Genomic DNA, 24,660 nt, shown 5'->3' with positions numbered 1-24,660 from the left:
ATCTCTATACTCCAATGCTCATCTCTATACTCTAATACTCATCTCTATACTCCAATGCTCATCTCTATACTCTAATACTCATCTCTATACTCTAATTCTCATCTCTATACTCCAATGCTCATCTCTATACTCTAATACTCATCTCTATACTCTAATTCTCATCTCTATACTCCAATGCTCATCTCTATACTCTAATACTCATCTCTATACTCTAATACTCATCTCTATACTCTAATACTCATCTCTATACTCTAATACTCATCTCTATACTCCAATACTCATCTCTATACTCTAATACTCATCTCTATACTCTAATACTCATCTCTATACTCTAATACTCATCTCTATACTCCAATACTCATCTCTATACTCCAATGCTCATCTCTATACTCCAATACTCATCTCTATACTCCAATGCTCATCTCTATACTCCAATGCTCATCTCTATACTCCAATACTCATCTCTATACTCCAATACTCATCTCTATACTCCAATGCTCATCTCTATACTCTAATACTCATCTCTATACTCCAATACTCATCTCTATACTCCAATGCTCATCTCTATACTCTAATACTCATCTCTATACTCCAATGCTCATCTCTATACTCTAATACTTATCTCTATACTCTAATACTCATCTCTATACTCTAATACTCATCTCTATACACATAATGTCATTTCATTTACAACTTCATTGACACAACTTGGTGAATGTAATGAGAGTCCAGCTTCTCCTAAAGTTAGAAAACAAACCAATGGCTGCTTTCTTTGTCACAAGTCTGAGAACCAGATCTTATTTCATCACCTGATCATGTGTTTGATTGACGACTGGATCAACAAATAAAAATGATAATGTAGTGAAGCAGTCGTTATGGAGGGATGAACTAAAAGTCGGTCAACGTCTGACGTTTTATTTTGTAAATCCTCAAGACGTGCCTCACTTTTATCACTAATCTCCTGCTTGAACGATCCTCTGGCGTGAAACGTGAAAATGTTTCCCCTTCCTGTCTGTGCAGGAACACGTTTGGTGCGACACCATCATCGTCTCTTCCCGGTGAACCACATCACATGACCTCTCAAATGAAGCCGGACGTTAATGTTTTATTTCCTCTTTATTCACCTCCTCCGGAGCGAACGCGAGTTGGAGAAATCTCATCAAGACGCCACGGTGAGTTCTTGCTGCTGGGATGGCACACTTCTCGCGACACTAAATGCCGGCCGTGGCGAGATAATTCCATCAGACGAGGGGGCGGCTCGTGGTCCGACAGATGCTGCCGTGGAACTCTGGGGAGAGAATCAAGCTAACGCCGCGCCGCGTGTAACGTAATCAAGTGTCGCGCCAGATGAAGGCTGTGTAACGCAATATAAGCGCCAGGAACTCCTCGCCCGGGCCTCAGACTGGGACCCGGATTAGAGAGTCTCACCTCCAAATGAGATTAAGACACATCACCTCGGGCCTCAAATAATAACCCATCTGTGGCGATTAAAGCGGGAGAAAATAAAAACACAATGAAATCAAACGTCGTTTTTTTTTTGTTTTTTTTACTTCTACTTTTAGGGAAAATCCAATTTCACGAAGGAGTATTTGAGATGGAAGTGGAATTATTTCTCTCCAGCCTTTCCTTCTCATCCATTACTGTCCCGGTTCTCTTTATTAGGACCAGGACGGACTTGAACGCTTCACGAACCACACTCAGATATTAACTGGGGATTAGATTCCAGATCATTCAAATAACTTTTCCTTCCTCTTTGAACTGAAACTACACGACCAAAAAAATTAAAGATTTAGAAGGAGTGAAATTATAGAAATAGAAAAAGAAAAAAGTGATTTATTAATCCTAGTAATATTAATATTAAAATCATGTTTATTCACAGGAGGGTTTAATTTGTGGTCTTTAAAAAAAGTTGTGTAGCACAAAAACCTCATTTTTAGTTAAATACATTTAAAATAATTAATTGTCAATCAATACATTGTATATTCAAGACTTCTATTTTTATTATTTTCTTTTTGTTTTGTTAATTGTGGTTTTTGCAATGAAAAAAGGAAAAAAAATGTATTTCGAAAAAGTTTGTTTAACTTTAACAAGGAATTTTAAAGTAAATTAAAATAAAACAAGTTTAAAATGACGCACAACTCATGTTAATATTCATCGTCAGTAAACGTGTGGATTAATTTTAGATCACTACATTTAAAATTATTCTGAGGTATATTCAACAAAACTATTATAATATAAAAATTGAAATTAAAAATATATTTTTTAATTGTGGTTTTTGTGTTGAAAAAAAGGAAAAATATTTATTTTTAAAAGGGTCTTTTTTCTGTTTAATTTAAAATAAATTTTAAATGCTGTAAAATAAAATTAAAACGAGTGTAAAATTACGCACAACTGTCGGTAAACGTGTGGATTATTTCAAACACCACGAGTTTTAATGTCGTTTTCATGACAAACACCACAACATAATCATCTTATAAAACAAGCTGTGAAATATCCTCTTCAATCGGTGAAAGAAGCTTCATGTATGAATTGGACTCAAAAGAAGAGAAAAGAGAAAAATATGTTAAGAACTAAACACAATCAGCAGCGACTCGTTTTTGTGTCGCTCCTGATTGAAGACTCAAAAGTTGTGATTGTGTTATTTGTTGTCGAGCCGTCGCCTTCATCAGCGTCTTCGTCGAATCAACAGGTTTTCACGAGGAAACTCCCTGCAAAAGTTTGAACATCATCTTAACAAACTCTTGAACTCTGAAATAGTGATGGTTTTAACACACCACACTTTTTAATCAGGTTCTTAGAATTGTGTTTATAAGTTTCTGTGTCGAAGTACTAGTAGCATCAACACAGATTTTGACTGATTTTAGTCTTGGGCCCAACATATATAATTGCATGGTGGTGAGGTCAGGACTGCAGACTCAGGTCTGGTCTATAATCTGTAATTTCTTCTGGTCCCTCTTATCTTTATATAAAGATAATCCATCCATCCATCCATCCAATCATTCATCCATCCACAGATGATCTGATAAAGCTTCATGGTGTATCTTGTTTTACAGAGCCCAGCAGGTGGCGCTCTTGGCTTCATCCACCAATCCATACATCCAATGAAGTATCCATCCATCCATCCATCCATCCATCCATCCATCCATCGAATAAAGTATCCATCCATCCATCGAATAAAGTATCCATCCATCCATCCATCGAATAAAGTATCCATCCATCCATCCAATAAAGTATCCATCCATCCATCCATCCATCCAATAAAGTATCCATCCATCCATCAAATAAAGTATCCATCCATCGATCCATCCATTCATCAAATAAAGTATCCATCCATCCAATAAAGTATCCATCCATCCATCCAATAAAGTATCCATCCATCCATCCATCCATCCATCCAATAAAGTATCCATCCATCCATCCATTCATCCAATAAAGTATCCATCCATCCATCCATCCATCCAATAAAGTATCCATCCATCCATCCATCCTATAAAGTATCCATCGATCCAATAAAGTATCCATCCATCCATCCATCCATCCAATAAAGTATCCATCCATCCATCCATCCATCCACCCAATAAAGTATCCATCCATCCATCCATCCTATAAAGTATCCATCCATCCATCCATCCTATAAAGTATCCATCGATCCAATAAAGTATCCATCCATCCATCCATCCATCCTATAAAGTATCCATCGATCCAATAAAGTATCCATCCATCCATCCATCCATCCATCCATCCACCCAATAAAGTATCCATCCATCCATCCATCCAATAAAGTATCCATCCATCCATCCATCCATCCACCCAATAAAGTTGGGTCCATTAGCTTCTACTGCTCTTTCCTCTGGTATTGTGTTTTAAGTGGATCTTTCACTTGACTTTATATTCAATTTTCATCCAGATGTGTTGATAGTTTCTTGTTGTCCGTGCACACACGTTTAAAAAACAACAACAACCAATTCACCAGATTATTTCCAATCCTTCAATTCAAAGGGCAAAAGAAAAGAGTGAAAAAGTGGAGAGAAAGCGCTCGACCACGCTTGTCCGTGTGAAGACATGGATGAGTTCAGACTCCGAGTGCATTACTTCTTCCTGTCTCACTGCTCCTGCAAAGGAACCGACTGCTGAATGGCCAGAGAGATCAGTCAGATTGTTTCTTTGTGTGCAATTAGCAGACTTGCTGCAGTCTGTTAAGGGAGCAGGAAAAGCAGCTGGACTCGCACACACACACACAGTGACACACACACACACACACACACACAGAGTAATGCCACTAACAAAAGCCTGTTCACAGAGGCTGATCAAAGTTGTGGCAGATGGTCATGCAGGGCGAGCACGCCACGCTTGCACGGACAGACGCACACACCTCCACTCAGATAGATCACAAACACAAACTCTTGCTTTCTCTCAACGTGTGTGTGTGATGCATTTATTACACCCGGTGTGTCGAGGACCTCCGTCCTCAGGACCACCACACGTGTGACGACTTTAAACAGCAGCAAACAAACTTCAAATAACCCAGTAAATAACTATTAATTAAGACGAAGTACAACCAACATTTTTACAGAACTCCCTAAATAAGTGCCAGGTGAAATGTGGCCCTTTGAGTGAGTCAGTAAATACTATTTGTAAAGTGTGTTTGTGTGGCCCTTGTAAGGTCAGAGTAAAACTATAAAACTGAGACATGTTTTTCGACAAAAATGTTGTTTTGAGTTCATTACTTTAATTCAACTCTAAATGTGAATATTGTTGACTTTGTAAAACAAGATGATGAATACATTAAGAAAAATTGGATGTATAACCACTTTTACATGATTAGAAAAACGATCACTAAATTAACTATAAATTCATTTTTTTAACAGTTTTTTTTCTTATAAAGTGCAGCTAAGGGGCCACTTCGAGTGTAGTAATGTGGCCCTCATTGGGTCAGAGTGAAACCGATCAAATATTTTTGATGTATCAGCTACTTACTATTTTGTAATTATTATTTAGTCTAAATATACCTTGTTTTTCCATATACGTATACAGTAAGTAACTTTGTCTTACAAATAACATTTTCTTTTAACATCCTATTTGTATTTTGTCTCCAAATCTCTTTTTATATCTATATTTTAAATCTGTATTTATTTATTTAAACATATATGAAATACAAAAATGTAGCTTCTTTTTATAATATTATAATATTAACACGTTTTTAACCCCTTTGTGACCCCTTAAATATGTTGGGTTTTTTTTGCCAATTTTATCAAGACGTTTTTTCTGTTACACTTACAATATTTCATGTCGCACACATAAGTATATGAACTACACACCACTGCCTTAAATGCATTAAGGAGTCAGATTTACTTGAAATAAACACCAAAAATATGTTGGCATCAAAAAAAACCCATCAGCATACTTTCCTTTGTGTCCTCACACATTTCTACAATCAACCCGGGGACGGGGGGCCAACGCTGTTATCAGATATAAATGACCCTCTCCAGAAGACTGCTCAGGTTACTGCGGATCAATACACGGCAAAATGACCAACACACGTGCAGCCGGAGAAACGCACACCGAGCTACACAACACCATCACAAACAAACGGCTGAAGACAAAAGCTGATTAACAGAGTCATCACGTCACCATTAATTAACTTGGACGGAGACAAAAAAAAAAAAATAATGGAGTGAGTGAAACTCCTCTTCGTCTCACCCTTTCCTCCCCCCTCCTCCCCCCTCGGAGAAGGTAATCCGTCCACAGACGGTTGGACAACGAGAAGACGGGTGAGGAACTAATGAAAAGATTACGGGGATGTTAAAGGTGGGAGGTTTTTATGGACGTGAAGGAGAAAACGAACGGCGTTGTTGACGCAGGAGAAGATGGACGGATGGAAGGTGGAGAAGATGAAGTGGAAGAAGGTCTTAAAAAACACACCTGACATTTCCCGGTGCGGACGTCATAGAGCGCCACGGATCCCTGGCGAGCGCCGACGGCGATGCGGTGACTGCGGTCACAGTAGCCCACCATGTAGAACCTGAGAGTGTGCGCAGAGAAATGGGTCAGAGTGATGTTGACGTCCATAAATGATCTTTGATTTAGCTTGTTTTTATGTGTCAAACAAGAAGAAAATAATGTTTTTCAAAGTAAAATTCCTTATTATTGTCTGAAATAAGTTTTATTTTGAAAAACAGAGGTTTTTCCAAAGCTTTAATAGCATGTGACTGATTTTTTGTTGGTCAAGTTTAGTCAAAAATAAGTAAAAGTAGTGAAAAAATCTAAAATAAACAAACTATATTTCTGATGATTCAGCTTTATAATAAAACTTATTTCCACGTTTGTTTTTTGTCGCAACATTTTATTTTTGCGGCTTTCATGTGTAGTTCAGTTTGTGTAAATATTACAGCCAATAAACCTTCCAAAAAGGGTTGAGGGCCTTCGTTTTAAGGCTTAGGGTTTTCACCATGTTTAGCTAGCTGTAAACGTAGCCACTCGTTCTTTTCTTCTTCGTGAGTTTGGATGTTACCGACCTGCAGATGGCAGGGAAACACTCCTGCAGCCCCTTCTTCTTCACCAGAGAGCCTTCGATGCAGTACATGATGATGTCCATCACCTGGAAGAACAGAAGTGTCATCAGAATATTGAATGGTGGAATTTAACATTTCAAACTTTGAAAGTTTGTTTGTATTTTTAATTAAAATGAACTAAAAAATACACTATTCATTTTAGGCAGTACAATATTTGATTGTACTCAGTAATTTGAAAAATGTAACGTTTGCATTTATTTTATAGAGTTTAATATTGAAATAAATGTATAAATGTAATATTTATATATTTTTTATTTTATTTTGTAGATTTTTAAAACCAATATAAAAATGTTGGTATTTGAAATTTAATAGTGCCACCAGACCAAAACAGTACCGAGCTACTTGCTCTAACTTTTGGCCAATCAGGCGACTCTAAGAAGATCACGTGACAACGTGAAGTACTGGCACGTCAATTCATCAAGAAGATTCACCAACATTTTCATGTTGAGTTTTAAAGAGTCTTTTCAGCGTCACTAGTGTCATGATGCAAAACCGTCCTCTTCTCAGTCCTCGAGTGTTTTTTTTTGTTGTTTTTTTTACCTCCACCAGGAGGTCGACGACATCTCCAGGCATCTTCTCGATCAGAATGTCGATCACTCGCAGGATCTCAGTCTTGGCTCGAGCCAGAGTTGTTGTGTGAACGTTCTGCTGCGACTGAGAGTTTGCTTGAGCCGCGTTGAAACGATGAACCTGAGGAGAAAATCATAAACTACAACATTTGCCTTTCCAGAAGAAAATGCAGCGTGAATCTGCTGGATCTGTAAACTGAAATGCTTGAAAGTATTTTATTAGTATTCAAAGTAAAAATGTGTTGAAACAGTTAAAATGATGCATAAAGAAGAAAGACTGATGTGAAATAAAGAGGAAAAAGGTTGAGAAGAAGAAAAAGAAGATAAGGAAGAAGAAGAAAAAAGAAGAATTTGTAATATAAGTAGAATAAATAGTAGTAAAGGGAGTAGAATAAATAGTAGTAGTGGGAGTAAAAGATTTTGTATAATTAATAGTAGAAGTAGAAGAAGTAGTAGTAGTGGGAGTAGAAGAAGAAGAATTAGCAGTAGTAATAGTATTTATTAGTTATTAGTAGAATAAGTAGTAGAAGAATAAGTAAAAGTAGTGGGATAGAATAAGTAGTAGAAGTAGTAGTACTAGAAATAGAATAAGTAGAACTGGTAAAAATAAAATAAGTAGTAGAAGTAGTAGAATAATTAGTAGTAGAAGTAGAAGTAGTAGAATTAGTAGTGGGAGGAGAATAAGTAGTAGAAGTAGTAGTACTAGAAGTAGTAGTGGGAGAAGAATAAATAGTAGTAGTAGTAGTAGTAGAATAAGTAGTAGTAGAAGTAGAAGTATTAGTAGCAGTAAGAAGAAGGAGTAGTATTAGTAGTACTAAGTAGACAAAAGTGTTTTTAAAGTTTCTAGGTGTGAGTAGATGAATGAAGGTCAAAGTGGAAAGAGTTTAGGTGAGAAGAGAAAAAGTGGCTCTCAATAGTAGTGGGAGTAGAAGTAGTAGTATAGGGAGAAGTAGAAACCTGTATGACTCCATGACCCTTGCCAGGTCAGCTTAAGAATAAAGACTTCAAAGGAGGAGTAGAATAGATCTTCCACAGGAGTGTGGCACTTCTGGAAAAACTCAAACGTTCCAGGTGACTTCTGCTTCCTTTGATAATTACTAGACTGACTCAATAGCTTCATAAATAAAGGAGGTCGAACTGCATCACACCAGGGGCCACAATCTTTCAGCAGATACAGGTGAGGACATCATAAAGTGAAGAAGCAGGAGTTGAGAGTCACAGGAGTTTTTGACACTGTGGGTTTTCACTGACATGCCCTCACCTCTCTGGCTATGGTGGTGATGAAGGCCGGCGGTCTGGCGGTGGCGATGAGAGACAGAGCGTGGCGTGCAGAGCGAGCGGAATCCGCCGGAGGGTTGAGGGGTAAACCCATGGTGACGCTGCAGGAGGACGCACGAGAAAGTACTTATTTCAAGGTAGAGCGAGGAAGGAATTACAATATGAAGGGTGACGACGAAGCCTCTCAAACACACCAAGAGATAAGAGCGAAGCTTATAATGTCAAGGTTACATCAATGGACGCCATTCACTGCACAACAGCATAATGGACTCCCACAATGCAACAGGAATTAGACACACACACACCCCAACAGCTGGCCCCGCAGCACCCGCGCGAGGCCACCTTGTTAACAAATGACTCCGCGAGGAGGAGGGAGGGTGAGACGGGTGGACGGACAGACGGGTTCCATTCGTCTCTCGCCATTACACATCCTGTAATTAATGCAGGTAATATATCGGCAATATATCAGGAGTATTGGAATCTTTAATTTCATTTAGAGACGTGGCTGTAATTGGAAACAGTCAGCGGTGTTGATATAGGACGGCGGGAGTTCACGGAGCTAACGAGGTTAATTATCGCGGCTCGGAGCCGGCGCTCCAACAATTTGGACTTTTTCAACGAGACCACAGGCGTCCACCGACAACATGCGAGAAGGCGTGTGAAGATACACCAGTGATATTAAGTAGTTTAGCAAATATTCACAGCTTTTGTTCATTTTTTTTGTTGCAATTTAACCTCCGGACAATAGTTGGCAGCAGCTAAAGGAACAAGAAAATCCAAAGTCCGGCAATGACTGAGGATGAGAGGATACAGTCGACTCCAGTAGCTTTTAAAGCTTATAATGGACACATTTTGGTTTCAAAACAAAGCAAAACAAACCATTAATTTCTTTAAAAGATACTTCTGAATCTGTAAACTAAAATACTTGAAAGTATTGTATTAGTATTTAAAGTAAAAATGTGTGGAAACAGTTGATGAAATGATGCATAAATAAGAAAGACTGATGTGAAATAAAGTGAAAAAGGTTGAGGTTGTAGTAGAAGTAGAAGAAATAGTAGTAAAGGGAGTAGGATAAATAGTAGTAGTGGAAGTAGATGTTGTAGAATTAATAGTACAAGTAGAAGAAGTAGTAGTAGTGGAAGTAGAAAAAGAAGAATTAGCAGTAGAAGTAGTATAGTTATTAGTAAAAGATGTGGGATAGAAGAAGTAGTAGTAGAAGTAGTAATTTTAGAATAAGTAGTAAAAGTAGTCGAATTTAGTAGTAGTAGTAGAAGTAGTAGTAAGAAGTAGAATTAGTAAAAGTAGAACAAGTAGTAGGAGTAGTAGAATAATTAGTAGTAGAAGTAGTAGTAGTAGAAGTAGCAGTGGGAGTAGAATAAGTAGTAGAAGTAGTAGTACTACAAGTAGAAGTGGGCGTAGAAGAAGAAGTAAACAAAGAAAAAAGAAAAACAAACCATTCATTTCTTTAAAAGATACTTCATATATTATATATATATATATTATTTTCCTATAGTATAGAAATACACCACAATACATCGTATCGTTGCCTCTGAATCGCGATAAGATTCCAAAGCAAAAGGTGTAACTTATTTATCAATCAGAAAATAAACTAGAATGTTTCTTTAAAAAAAGGTGTGCAAGTCGTCTCTAGCTAATAAACTAAACCTAAAGAAAAACCGAGCTTCCCGTTATGTCGCGTCTATGCCACGGTTTGCACTGCACTTGTTAACAAGTGTTAGTGAATGTAATGTGATCGTGCAGATGGATAAAGAGGTGGCGACCGCACACTTGCCAAGTAGAGTGTGTGAATCTGGAAACATGACTGCATTCACAGCCAATATCTCACTGATATGATCCAGTCGATACAGACCAACACACACACACACTCTTACACACACACACACACACACGGACACAGAGGTATTGATTTTCCTGTGTGAACGTGGGGTGAGTACTTTTAGTCACATGCTGCGAACGGCAGTTAGGAAGTCAGTCTTTATGTCTATGAGGTTGTAATATTGGACAAGGATTTGAGGCGGCAACACAACTTTATTGACACACGTTACACACCTGCTAGGTTACGGATCAAATCTCTGCCTACCCACGATTTTGAACTAAATGTCAAGAGAAAAGAAAGCAAAGAAAACCTGTGTTTCTATTATTGAAAAAACAAACATATTAGGTTTTCAAGTTGTCAAGTTGAGTAGGATTAGCAGTATTATATACTGACTCATAAAGGCATTAGTTCTGTTTAGGTATTGATTGACGAAGACGACGACAACTGAGCTCCAGTCGCTACATTAAAATGAACAAACATTTTTGTCTATAACTCTAAAAAGGAACAGATTACTCTGAGAATAATCCCAACCCTTAGTCGATAAGACGGCGAGTAGAAAATTGGTGAAATTTTGTGTATCTATCCCTTTAATGGAAAATACACATTTTGTTTTGCGACTTTCACTTGGACTGAAAAAAGCTTTAAGCCCCTATGTATGAACTATGTAACACAGTTTTAAGATATTTTAATGATTATCTGCTTTTCCTAGGCAGGGTAACCCAACCGGTGATCGGGTTAACGGCTTCAGACAGACAGAGATAGATACTTTTATTTATCTCCGTAGAGAAATTCCCAATTCTGGCAGATAAACTCGTCTTAAAATAACAAAATTAAAGAATACAATGTTGTGCAACCTTCTGGGAATGTACAGGAAAAAAATAATAACATATAACAATAAGCAGGCAGGATAAAGACTGAAAAATATAAAATGACAGAAGGTAAAAATAAACCAAAATCTTGAGTATACATCACTTATATAGGCAAGATAAAACTTTAGAGCACTGGGTCAGCAGCTGCGTTCATTTCCATCATGGCTGAGGATGGAGGGAACTTTATGAAGCTTTTGTGAAAGAAAAATAAAATTAAAAAATGTATCTTGTTTCATAAACCATTGAACTCATGCACACTTGAACTAAACTATCCTATAAAAATTAGTATCCTTTTCTTTTCGTTATTTCCTTTGATCCATGTTCTTTATTTTTGCACTTTGTCAACCCTTGCACTTAAAATAAAAATAATATAAATTGGATTAATAAAGTTTATCTATCTATCTATCTATCTATCTATCTATCTATCTATCTATCGCTGGAATAACTTTTAACCACTTTCTTGTGCACGTGATACAAAGCCACTTCCTTGTATTCAAACACAGATAACCTTAAGTATATTAAGTTAAGGACTTCTTAACCTTCGCCGATCGTTACGACAAACGCTCCGCTTGAACTTCGGGGCTCCGTTGTCGCGGCCGATGAGTCCTCGGCACTTCAAGTGGAATCACAAAAAGAGACCTTTCATTAGACGTAACTGCGCGCTGCGTATAATCAGATGATGCTTTATGTCAGACTGTTTAAACTCTCGGCGCTTGCTCAACGGCAGGAAATTTATTTGACACAAATTGAATTGTGCAGACGCACACGCGGCAGACATATCTATACTCATTTAACCGGACCCATCCTGCTTCAGTTTCATCCTTAATGGGATCAACTCATGTAGGTCAGCTGGATGTCAGCGGAGAGGACACACACACACACACATACACACACACAATATATATATAAAATGACACAGTGTTCCCCATGACTCTGAATTACCTTCTTTAACATTCACTTAAACAAAATGTCATTTTAATTCAACTACATTGTCTTTATGGTCGTCTGGTCGCCCTCTGACCCGTCGTCTATAACTCCCCGCTGGTCCCGGGAACCAGGGGCGGAGGATCTCGGAGGATCTCGGGGGGGCAGCGGCGCTGGATTAGCCGTTGCGGTGAAAAGGCAGGAAATCATTACGCATTGTAAATAAATCGTCGCTCCGTCTTAAACAACAGTCGCGTCATCGTCCCTCAGAGAGCAGGAGGTTTCATCGCTCACCGGCTCTTATGAGACAACAGGTGAGTTCACGTCTATGAAGAGTCGAGTGTGAAGGACACGTGTGTGTGAGGAAGTGTGTGTGAGTGAGTGTGAGAAGGAGCATGCAAGTGTGAGTCATGTTGTTAAGCTTGTGGACTTCCTGAACTCCATTAACACACGGACCAATTTTTCGTGCCAGTCGAGTCGGTCAAACAAAAATGTGTTTTTTACCAAACTGTCCTTAACAGGAAGTATCGATCTCGCCTGATTAGTATGGCCGGGGAACGCCTCGGGTTCCTATGGGAAGAGCTGAATGACGTAACTTCTGGGCCTCACTGCTAAAGACGAACACAGACAACTCTGTATAATCGTTGATGTAAAGTCTTCTAGTGCACTAGTGTGTCTAAAAACTGTTTCCTTCAACTGAGAAAAATCTCTATATTTAGGAAAACGATGTCACAACATGATCTGGAGCTTGTAATCCATGCGTTTGTTTCTTCTCGTCTGGACTATTGTAACAGTTTATTTTATTTTGTCTCACAAAAAGGATCTGTCTCACCTGCAGTTAATACAAAACTCTGCAGCAAGAATTCTGACCTGCTCTAGTAGAAGAACTCACATTTCTCTGATCCTTAAAACTCTTCACTGGCTGCCAGTTTCTTTCAGGATCAATTTTAAAATTCTGGTTCTTACTTTCAGATCTATTCATGGTCAGACTCCTCCTTCCATCAGTGATCTGATCCAGCCTTACACCCCAGCTCGGGCTCTGAGGTCTGTGGATCAGAATCTACTGATGGTTCCTGAACACCCTTCAGACCAGAGGAGAGAAATCCTTCCAGGCTGTTGCTCCTAAGCTTTGGAACGATCTTCTTCTCTCTCTGTGTTTGATGATCTACTGACTCCTTCAAGAAACATCTTAAGACATTTCTATTTGTGCAGACTTTTCGATGATTTTCTAGGACTACTGTGTTTGTTTTATGTGTCTTGGCTTTTGATAGTATATAGTTTTAACTGTGTATTGTTTTTGATTGTTAAAGTGCTTTGTGACCCTGGTCTGAAAGTAAGTTAGTAAGTAAGTAATTTATATTTGTAGAGCTTTTCCAGACCAGGGTCAAGAAAAACCTGCACGAATAAAAACGTCTTAAAAAAATAACCATTACTTACTTACTTACTTAATTACATTTAACTCCTTTGGCCTCAGATTCACGCTCAGAAGTCTCTAAATACTGGTTGACATTGATCATCTTTGCTCCTTATTGCAAACACTAAAATCTTTCAAGTCCACGATACCAACATGAACATTAATCTGCTTTGATTTGAAGCCAACCATCCAGTGGGTCGCATACAATGACTCAGCGGGCAGTATTCGGCCCCTGCGGCATGAGTTTGTAACATGTGCCTTACTCACTAATTTTCTACCCGCCCTCATGTCGACTAAGGGTTGGGATTATTTTCAGAGTAATCCGTACGTCTACTGTAGACTCTGGGAACTCACGCAATATTTACCAGGAGTTTTCTCTGTGTAGCATGTTAGCATGTTAGCATGTTAGCTTCTGCTACAAATAAGCTTAAAATAAAGACTTGCTTAATTTTTCCCAACAATTTATGTTGTCGAGGCTTCAATACAAGATGGACGTTCCAGACGAGCAGTTTGGAAGTATTTGGATGTTTTTAAGGGTCTTTTTGGACGAAGAAATAAGTCCTTCAGACTTACATTTTTGCTCATAACTCTAAAAACACACGTATTACTCTGAAAATAATCCCTCCTCTTAGTCAACATGAGGGTGAGTAGAACATGAATAGATTTTGAATTTTTCATCACTTTCAAGTTCATCTTATTGTTAGGAAACTGTGAAACAAGCCCAATATTTACTCCTTAAGTAATATATAACAACACTAAAAAAATAAAAATCAATGGCTTGTCATTTAGCTTTGTTTACTTACTTTATTATATGTTTTTCTGGTTTGTTAAACTGAGTTTTCTTATTGGTCAACATTAATAAAGAGACATTTTAGATTCATTTTATTAAGTAACTACTAGTAACTACTAAAGTCTATTGTTTTCCATTAACAAGGAAGTATTTTTTAAATAATAACTGACCAACCTTTTAAGATATCTCTTAATTTCCTTTATGTAAAAGATGTGTTGATATTTTTTTCATAATTTTTGAGAGTGAAATCTAATTTGTGTTCCTTTCAATAACAGTGATTTTTGAGGGTTCATTTTAAAAACAAATACATGTGTCATGACTCTCACTTTCCAGTGGCTGCATCTAACTGTTTGAACTCACTTGGCCAGCTGCTTCTCGGCGTCTGCGCAGAGCTCCAGGAGTCCCAGAAGCACGGCCGAAACATCCATGTACGGCTCCCAGACGGTGAAGCCGCGGCCGATCAAATCGATGGCGGTGCGACGGATTGTGCTGTGGGGCGGCAGCTTGGGGCTCGGTGGCTGCAGCAGCAGGAAGGTCAGCGCCTTACCTGCAGACAAACCAATGATCAGGTGGACAGGCTCCTTGAAAAGGAAAGGAAAATTGCGTTTGTGTTTCACTTAAAAGTGCATGAAAATCTTGACACGCGTCAAACACTGCTTCCTCAAAATGATGTATATATTATTTATGTGGATTTCTTTGATAACATGTATTTTGTTATAGAGAGGATAGTTTTCAATTGCACCAAATCCAACACTCAAACACACACAAAGGATAAAGAGAGCTGCAGAAGAGAGGTCAGTTCATAGATGACCTGACATTTGAGCCAGTCTCAGTGGGGACACACTGACCATTAGGAGCCCAGAACCCCTTCCCCCAGACATACACACTCACACACACACACACACACACACACACACACACACACACACCCTCCTCACTCACTGGAGCCTGAAATCCAAAGCCTTTAGCAGATTTGTCACAAACTGGCTCACAGAGATGTTGTCAAGAGAAAATAAAGACAAAGCGCCCTATAACTGGATTTTACAAAACATCGTCTCCTCTTTTTTTTTTTGCAACACGGCCATTTCCAGCTCGATCATAGGATCGTACGCTTCATATTTTCATCTGTAGAGGGATCAATACCATTTTTACGTGAAATGTTAATGCTCAATAATATCAAGATATAATACATTACGGATCATTAACTTTAAGTATTTATAATCCTGTGGGTGCAGCTAAAGATCCCAGATAATCCCATCATCTGTATCTTCTGACATTTCATCATTAACCTTCTTTAAATGGCCAGAGTGCTTCTTTGTTGGTTTACAGCCAATGGATGTGATGCTGATGCCAGAGTTTGATGCCAGAAAACATGGTTTTAATTCATGTTATTCATAAGATTTTTAACCATATTAGTTGACGTGAGAAAATCACAGTCTTGTGCTGACAAATTTGTATTTTACAGGTATGTTTACAATGTAATTACACTGAACATTGAAATTGAAAATAAGAAATTAAAAATAAATAATAAAAAATATATATAAAGAAAATAAATACTTTTAAAAATAGATTTTCCTTTTTTAAGTCAAAAATTGAAAGACTATAATATTTGAATATATACATTCTATAAATTCAAGATAGCGAAAAGAAAAGAAATAACTCAAAATAATATTAAATAAATTGCTATTTGCGCAGGTAAATAAATAAAAAACAAATGAATTAAACTATAAAAATAATATCTTACAACCCAAAACAAATCCTCTGTCTATTTACCAAAGCAACTTTAAATCTTTGTCATTACTTGTGTATCCATTTTTCGTTGTGTTTACTGATGTTTCACAGTTATCTTTGTATTTATTTTATTTTATGTTGAAGCATTTTCTGGCTTAACCAGTCATATAATAAGTATTACTAGCAGGAAAAACAAGTAGCTCTCCAAAACCCTGTTAAGGACAAAAAATAAATATTATTATCATTATTTTAAGCCAACCATCTAGAAGGCCACTAATATGCCTTGAATATGATGCATATTATTTTTATTTTTTAATTTTATAATCACTACCACGATCCCTGAAAAGCCTCTGCAAATGTCTACGTTACTATTCAGCCGCTCACGGAACTTTACGATTATTAACTGCGTCACATAGGAAATCAATCAAACCAACAAAGCGACAATTTGTTTCACATAAACGGACGATCGGTGTATGAACTGGACGGGTGAGCGCGTGGGAGGAGCGGCGAAAGGGGGAGGTGATTGTTTGGGAGGTCATGGGTTCAAAAGACCAGCAGTCAAGCTCAAAATCCCGCACATGAATATGCATTTCCACACTGAAGTCCAGGTTTAGCAGAGGCGGTCAAGAGGTGAAGGTTCAAATCCAGCCGCAGGGGGGGGGTGGGGAGCCGTGGGTGGGCCGGGCTTGCGAGATATATTCATTTTTTAAATATTTATTTCGTCATTTGATGAAGATCTAACGAAGTAAACGACATCTCTGTTTGCAACAGAGCAGCCTGGGGTCCATTCGTCAGAGCGACACCTCTGTTTAAAGTAAGGCAGAGATCCAAATGAACCGATCACTATTGACAAAGCATCACCGGCCCATAATGGGTTGTTAGTTAGAGCAGTAAACATGTCGCACTAACATGGAGGGCTAATTAGAGCCAGGAGTAGTAGGTGTGCCGGTGGAAGGGAGGAGGGCGGAGGAGGGAAAGTAAGAGGAGGACAGATTGCCGGTGTCTAAAGTTCACCAGGCAGAGTTGAGCACTAACAGGCTCCGTTCCCTCCACCTTCAGCTCCAGCCTTAAATGAGAGCTGAAGGTAAATCAATGGCGGGGACTTGGTGAGGGGATGACGGCCGAATCACACCGCAGAGGAGGAGAAAATGAGGGATTTAAAACCTGTGATCGTCGAGAGCTACTGTGAACGACGCCAATACGTCAGGATATTTTAGAGACAGAATCTGAGAGGAAAGGTATGCTGAAGTACCTTAAAACATATCTTTCTATTTCAAAGTACATGTAGATTATATATTTAAATGGTGCTTAATCCCTTATGGGGGTCACGAGGGGCTGGAGCCTATCCAAGTTTCTCCAGGCGAGAGACGGGGGACACCCTGGACAGGACGCCAGTCTGTCGCAGGACACACAAAGACACACAACCATTCACACACACACTCATACCTACGGACAATTCCCCCCAAGTTCCTTATCAATCAATATCTTCAATGCTGGTCAAAAACAAAACAAAAAACTTTATTATTGATGAAGAAAAACTAGACAGAATTTAGTTGTTTTTTTTTTAAATAAAATGATGCTAAAATGATGCTTCCTGCGGATGTTAGCGGGAACTCGACATAGTTGGTTTGGTTGGACTCACTAAGGTATATATGATTACACTGAAAAAATACAACAATCTTTTCAGTGTAATCATATATACCTTAAGCAGTAAACATTGGGTTTTTTAATTATTGTTTTCCAGGAGTGTGTTTGGTTCTTATATGTTTTTATTTCATTAGCGATTTTTTCTTTTGTGTTCTTTAAAATTATCAAATATATATTTTGCTCAAATTATGAACGTTGTTTCTGATAGGATTCATGTTCTACAAATCATTGTGAGAATCTATAAAAATAAACAATTAAATTAAGTTATATACATTGATGTTGACCGAAAAGAGACAAGAAAACTTGCCACTAAATGACATGAAAACAAAAATGTACAGAATAAAGCTCAACTAAACAAACAACATCATTGAGAGATAAATTCCTCCATGACTTCTTTTGGTATAAAAAGATGTTTGTCTGGACCAGAACAGAGCAAGAGTTGAATCCCAGCTACACAGGGTGAGTGTCTGGACTGGATGAAAGACGGTAGGTTTGGTATTGGAGGAAATTGAGGAACATGATTATTGATACAGACATATTATTCAGATTAAAAAGGGAGTAAATATAGTAAAAAAAAACAAGTGGGTTTTGGTTTTCTTTACACCAAAGGTTGTGTATTAACATCGTGAAACTACTTACCATCATCTCTCCGGACGGTTCATGAAAACCTCTAAAGGGTTTCCTTGTATCTCAACATTTATTGCGAGTATTATTGTCCGGAGACGACCGGAGATGCTCCTCAGTCGTCCTGTCCGACCGCATCCCCGCTTCTGTCGGTCATAATCTGTCCCTCCGTCCATCCTCGGCGCAATCTCCCCCCTCCATCTTCCCTACATTTCCCCTTTCGCCATATGAAAGCATAAATCTATACAGTGGTGTATAGACCACGCTACCCTTCCTGTCTCTGGGTGGACAGCTCTCATTCATCACACGCACGGCGCTGATGCCAACAACACCAATCCATCTTTCAATTTCATAACAGAGAGGGGAGAGAGGGACGAGGAAAAACAACAGTCTGAGCGAGAGCCGGAGACATGAGGCGCGAGTCAAAAATGTCATTACCCAACATTGTTTTTACAGACATTTATAATTGCCTCAGCTGACGGGGTTACTGGACAGTAAAAGCTTTCACTGACTTTAAAGGGTTATGGGCCACTGGCAGCAGTTAAAGCTCCTCCTGTGATGAGACATTATTTGTTTTAATCCTGGGCTGGAGCCTCCCACAGGAGGGATCCGAGCACATATCCAACATTTTGAAAGTGTTTCCAGTCGTGGACGAACACATCTCTGCAGCCAACATGTCATGAAAGGATCTGGTGTTGGCATCAGGGGTTAAAAAGGAGACAATCAAAAGGTCACAGGTTCTATTCCCACTCACTTCTATTGCAGTTAACCCTGAAAACTTAATCACTCCGGACACCTTCATGTGGAGGCTCTGATTTAATTCAGTCTCTGGATTAATTAAGTTTGACCTTTCCTTGTTTATTTTCATTTTGATTTGGTGTAGCTTAAGATTAACATCACAGGAGGTCTGCAGAACTACTTAGATAGAAGACCCAGGTTATCATTTCTTGCTGCAGAAACTCATAAACATGTAATTACACTTTAAAACCTTTGAGAAATAAGAGATGAATGTATTATTAAGCAATAACATGCTATTATGATGTCATCAATCCTTTTTTGCACTGTGGGAAACAAATTAAATATGAATTATACCTTCCAAAATAAAATAAATGGAACACTGGACTTCTTACTACAAAAAGATGGTCTCTTATATAATTTGTGTTTTACTTATTTTCACTAGTTTACAGGTTTATTTTCTGAGTAAACTTGACTGAAGCTAGAAAGAGTCACAGGCTAAAGTTACTTCCAAAACGATCTTGTCTTTTCTTTCAAAATAAAACGTCTTTTCAGGCGGTTATAATCAATACAACAGAAGTTATACAAATTATTATTTTTCTTTCTGGCCCGCCAACACATGACCTATGGACTGGTACCAATCTCCGGCCCGTTCGGATCAATTCTATAATATTTAATATAATGTTAGAGTCAAATCATTCATCATTATCTCAAGACACACAGTAAATATAAAACTAAATTACAACTTTTAACAGGCAGAAACTGCAAGCAGAACCAGAATCATCAGATGTTTAAAGCAGACCTGGTTTCTGGCATCAAACAACATTCCAACCCTTATAGTTAAGACATAAATACATGTCGCTAAATTAACCAAACTCTACCTTTTGACACAAAAGTAGCAGTTTTGGCTTAGTGTGAATTAAGGGTTTTATTTTGTGTTGGACTAAATACTTATTTTTACTTTTGCAGCTTTGTTAAGATCACAAACATCGTAGCAGTCGTAATGAATCCACATACAGGCCTAAACCAGCCGTTTTCATAGTCTTGAATCTCTGGACTTAAGAAACTTTTCCTACCCTCTCGACATTTTACCTGCTTCAGATGGAAGGACAGGAACATAACACAGGATTGAAAGACTCTGTGATTCTTGACGGATAACTTTGCATTGAGACTACATTCATACTGAAGTCGTACAGGTGCACAGATCAAGGTGCACAGAGAGAGAAATCACGCTCCACAGCCTATCAGTGAACACACAGTCTGTCACCAAGTGGATGCCCCCCAGAGGCGACCAATCACTGCTCAGGAGCAACAGCATGTAACAGAAGCTCTGCTTAGTGCAGGTTAGATGCCCGCCAAGGTCTAGTGCTGCAGGCACAGCATGGCAGTGTGTGTCGACGTGTGTGTGTGTGTGTGTGTGTATAAGCCAGTGCCAAACTCCTTAAGGTGTCAGGCTTGGCAGATGAAAATCAATCCCATCTCTCCCCACCACTGCTAATCCTTCAGTAAAGATTCTGCCATTTTAGTTTTGGAGTTCCGAGTTTTGGACTTGAACTAGTTTGGACGAGAGCTTTGTCCAAATATTTCATGTCGTTCTTGCAATGCATTGAAAATTCTCGTATTGAAATATCTCTATTTTCCCCCTGATATGAAGAAAGTTCATGAGAGCTCCCTGTGGGTTAATGGAAGGCCGAAAAATCTTCTTTTTTTTTTAATCTTATTAAAATTAATTGTTTTTTTGCTGTAAATAAAAAAATTAAGATGATAAATTATTATATTTTGGGATGCATAGTTGGATATTAGTATGTTTCTCTTTTAAACATGCAATAAAAAAACAAAAAGAAACGTTTTTATTATATTATGTATTATTTTTATTAACATTAAGGTTTAGATTAAGCTTTATTTGACAGGGTTATATAGTTAGCTGTGTAGTTTAGATTAACATGTTGAAAATTCTCTTTCAAATCTCTCTTCAGTATTTATGGCTACATTAATAAACAACTAAAGAAAGAGCACAAACCTCCACCAAATTAAACCTACTTTCTAAAAGAAACAAATCCACGAAATGACTTCCATGAATCAAGTTTTGTGTTTTCTAAGAGAAAAAAACATAAGTAGTGTCTTGTTAAGAATATAATTTGGCACTAACTAAGTACAAGTCCAAACAACAGTCTGCAAACTCTATGATAAAATCAACAAACCCAAAAACAAATTGTAAAGTACGATATATAAATATATACATTTGGTTTCAGTGACATAGAAGTTCATTCAAATTCACTAGTTTATATCTGGGGAATCATGTAAAACTGTTACTCACAAGTGTGTCTGGCCAGGGAGTAGTTGGAGGAGCATCCGCTGGTCAGGCCGAAGCCCTCCGGAGCCTGACCCCCGGTCCTGGCCCGGGCGGCCCCCTTCGGCGGTTCAATCTCGGCGCCGAATTCGGCTCCTATGACGCCCAGCAGCACGATGGCGGTGGCCTGCTTCCTGCGCTCCTCGTACGAGTTGGAGATCTTCTTAGCGTTGGGCGGGATGTTGGAGAGGCAACCTGGAGAAGAAATAAAACAATAAATATATAAGTCAAGTTACAATCGTTGATGTCTTGACCTAAAGATTCTAAGATTTGAGATAAAGTAAGAGTTTATTTTTCAACACTTATAGAGATAGTTCCTAAAAAATAGGACTGAAATGCATTTACTTGTTGAGTGTTTTATGTAGGAGAAAAAACAAAGAGATATATATTTATTTCTCTTTGTTCTTGTTCTTATTTTATTTTTGATTTATTTTTTATGAAAAATTGCTGTATTTGCTGTGGCTATTGGAAAAAAACAATTTCCCGAAGGAGACCTCCTCAGGGATCAATAAAGTTCTACCTTACCTTACCTTATATATTGATAATTAAAAATAAAATAAACACAATACCATATCAAAAATACATTTTGTTTGGCCCGAGAAAGCTAAAATATTTTAATATAGTATTTGTTGCTCCAACAAGAGATGTAAAAATAAACAGTTTTTTAAGCTCTATAAATATATATTTTTTTATTAAAACCTTGACTACGAATCAACCATTGAATTAAATCCACATTTTACAGTTAACTACTCAAAGGTTCGCGACAGAAACTGCAAAACACCGTGTGCACGGAGGAAATGCATGTGGCTAACAGCTTCTTTCTTTTGCTTCCTATTCATCTTTTTTGAGAAAGGAAAAAAAAAAAGAAAAAAAATCCCCAGCGGGATTCCTGCAGCCTCCTAACAAGTGAACAGGCACACGTCTATTGTCTGGCTGTACGCCATTATTGAGGCACACGTCGCATTATCCCGCCGAAGCCTTTAGTCACAGAGCTCACAGCCCAGAGGCCCCTAATTTTCTGTTTTTTATCTTCCTCCTTCGACGGTGATCGACGGCGACACGGTTTCGCCATGTTTAGGGGCAGCAAACACAACGAGTATAAGAGGACATAAAGACGTACGAGGATGATCGGAGACTTCTACGGAGAGATGTGTTGCTATTGATCTTATGGATTTTTTCTTTTTTTTTTTGTGTGTGTGCAACCGTCATGTCCTCATTGATAATTATTGATGTCGGCGTCGACCGTGAAATGTCTCGACCGTCATTAACACACTTGAGTCTTATTATTATTATCAACGTGATTGTTATTAAATAGATTTAATTCAGGCTTTTGATTCGACGCAAATCCCTGCATCCACATGAAAGAAAAAGGACCGGTGGCACCTGAGAGTGCATCCACATAAATTCCTCATCCTAGAATTTGGTGTATTTGCCGAAAACATTTCATTTTTCCAGACCCCGGGAGGTGATGCCCCTCCCCCACATATTTCCATACTATATCCTGCTACATCCCGGTGCTCTTTATAATGAGATTGCTAAAGGCCAGTTGTCATTTGGAAGAAGGCCCGGCGGCCGGCTCTGATAAATGGATTACAGATGGCATCCATCCCCCGGGCCAGACTGGGCCAGTAGATAACAGAATTAGAGAAGGACTTCCAACCAGAATCGCTAAAAAGTTCTGATTTACAGAAGAAATGGAGAGCGAGAAGACGAAGAGACGGAAAGACGGGAGAGGAAGGAAAGTCGGCTGAAAAAAAAAAAAGAATCCTGACATTTCACAACCTTCAAGACCTTCTTGTAAATAAACTCGTTCAGTGTCATCGGAGTGTTTTGTACAAAAAGATGGGTCGAGCCTTCAGAAAATATTTAAGGCGGAGAGAGAAGGTGTTCAAATATAAAAAGTCTGGGGGATCTTTGTAAAACACTGAAAAGAAAACACAACCGCTGCACACATTTGTGTACCGAGGAGGAAAAATAACGCGGATTGATTTCTTGGCGAGTACAGAAGGCAGTTTAGATTGGACCACATGTGAAGCAAGAGCTTTCTTTTTCAAAAGAACTGTCAATAAACCGAAGTGCACCGCGTTGTGATTTTAAGCTTTTACAACAGAAGCGAAGCTGCTTTATTATCCGAAGAGTGAACCGTCAAGACTATTGTTTCCAGTCACTCTTCTGCAATATAACGTGTCGGAAAAACAACAGTTTCTTCTAATATTGAGATGTTTTTCAATGAAATCAAGAACAATTAATTCAAATATTTTCATGAAATGTTAGATTACTCTTGTAAATGTAGTTCTAATGAGGTGCTATCAACATCGGGGGCGGGTCTTAAGTGAATATAAGAACAACTTGGCGGATCAGACTAAATTATAGCCCCGTTTCTATTGTCAAAGTTTGAAAATAGCAACAAGATCTATGTCTTCTTCCCTATTGTCTTTTTTTTCTCTGCATCGTCAAAGTTCTGACATTTCAACTTGAGTATTTAAGACTCTGGAACTGTCTTTGAGATCCTGCAACAGGCCAAACACCCATATTGCAGCATATATTTGGTATAATAGCACTTCTGCATTGACAAAAGTCACTGTTATTGCAGCTTCAGATGGAAACAGAAACATCGTTTATAATCTTTGCAACACTTTTACTTCAAATACCATCTTTTCCGGACGATAAAGCAGCTCAAACAATTGACTCAATACAATAAGACAACAATGTAGGAAAAGTGAAGCATTGTCTTAATTTTCGGTCCATTAGAAGGCAATATTAGATGTATACTTAATAGTTTTAAGCAACTTTGTTTTACTCTGAAAATAAGCATTCTTTTGCTTTGTCAACAAATTACTAAATAAAACCTGCCTAAATTTGATGATGAATGTTCTAGGACTTTTTTTTGTTTCGTTTATCCAGCCGTGTTACTGCCGTGTTACAAGCAATGTTCAGAAATGGTCATTAATTCAATTGAATTATGATATCATGCAACAACCTGCACATGTGGGCTTCTATTTAAACGTCTTTTCTTTACTTTTGGAAGGTGCTTGGTTGTGTTTTTCTTTTGCTTATTTTGTGTGTTATCCTTTTTCATTCTTTTATAGCACAAAATATCCCATGTTGTGTTTACAACATTTTCTTGTAAATTTTTCTTGTAAATCTTCTTGTAAATCTTCTTGTAAATTTCTTGTAAATTTTCTTGTAAATTTTCTTGTAAGCTTGATGGATCTACTGACTCCTTTAAGAAACATCTCAAGACGTTTCTATTTGTTCAGGCTTTTCCTTGATTTTCTGGAACTCCTGGGTAGTTCTCAGTATTATCTTGATCTTTAAAG

At 38.1% G+C, this 24,660-nt stretch overlaps 1 protein-coding gene across 2 annotated transcripts in view; it reads right to left on the bottom strand.

Annotated features, from left to right (window-relative positions):
• Positions 1-24,660, bottom strand: part of wdr7 (WD repeat domain 7) — a 79,710-nt gene that overhangs the window by 5,636 nt on the left and 49,414 nt on the right. For both annotated transcript variants that reach the window (XM_087790995.1, XM_087790996.1), the window contains 6 exons: positions 21,308-21,535; positions 14,614-14,800; positions 8,403-8,520; positions 7,113-7,262; positions 6,516-6,598; positions 5,923-6,022 (listed from right to left, as the gene is read on the bottom strand). In XM_087790995.1, coding sequence (XP_087647121.1) covers positions 5,923-6,022; positions 6,516-6,598; positions 7,113-7,262; positions 8,403-8,520; positions 14,614-14,800; positions 21,308-21,535 — 866 coding nt within the window. The remainder of the gene's footprint in view (positions 1-5,922; positions 6,023-6,515; positions 6,599-7,112; positions 7,263-8,402; positions 8,521-14,613; positions 14,801-21,307; positions 21,536-24,660) is intronic.

The sequence above is a fragment of the Callionymus lyra genome, chromosome 5, assembly GCF_982586985.1.
Source record: "Callionymus lyra chromosome 5, fCalLyr1.hap1.1, whole genome shotgun sequence".
Classification (NCBI taxonomy): Eukaryota; Metazoa; Chordata; class Actinopteri; order Syngnathiformes; family Callionymidae; genus Callionymus; species Callionymus lyra.
Note: the sequence above shows the minus strand (reverse complement) of the source record. Positions and strands in the feature narration are given on the sequence as shown.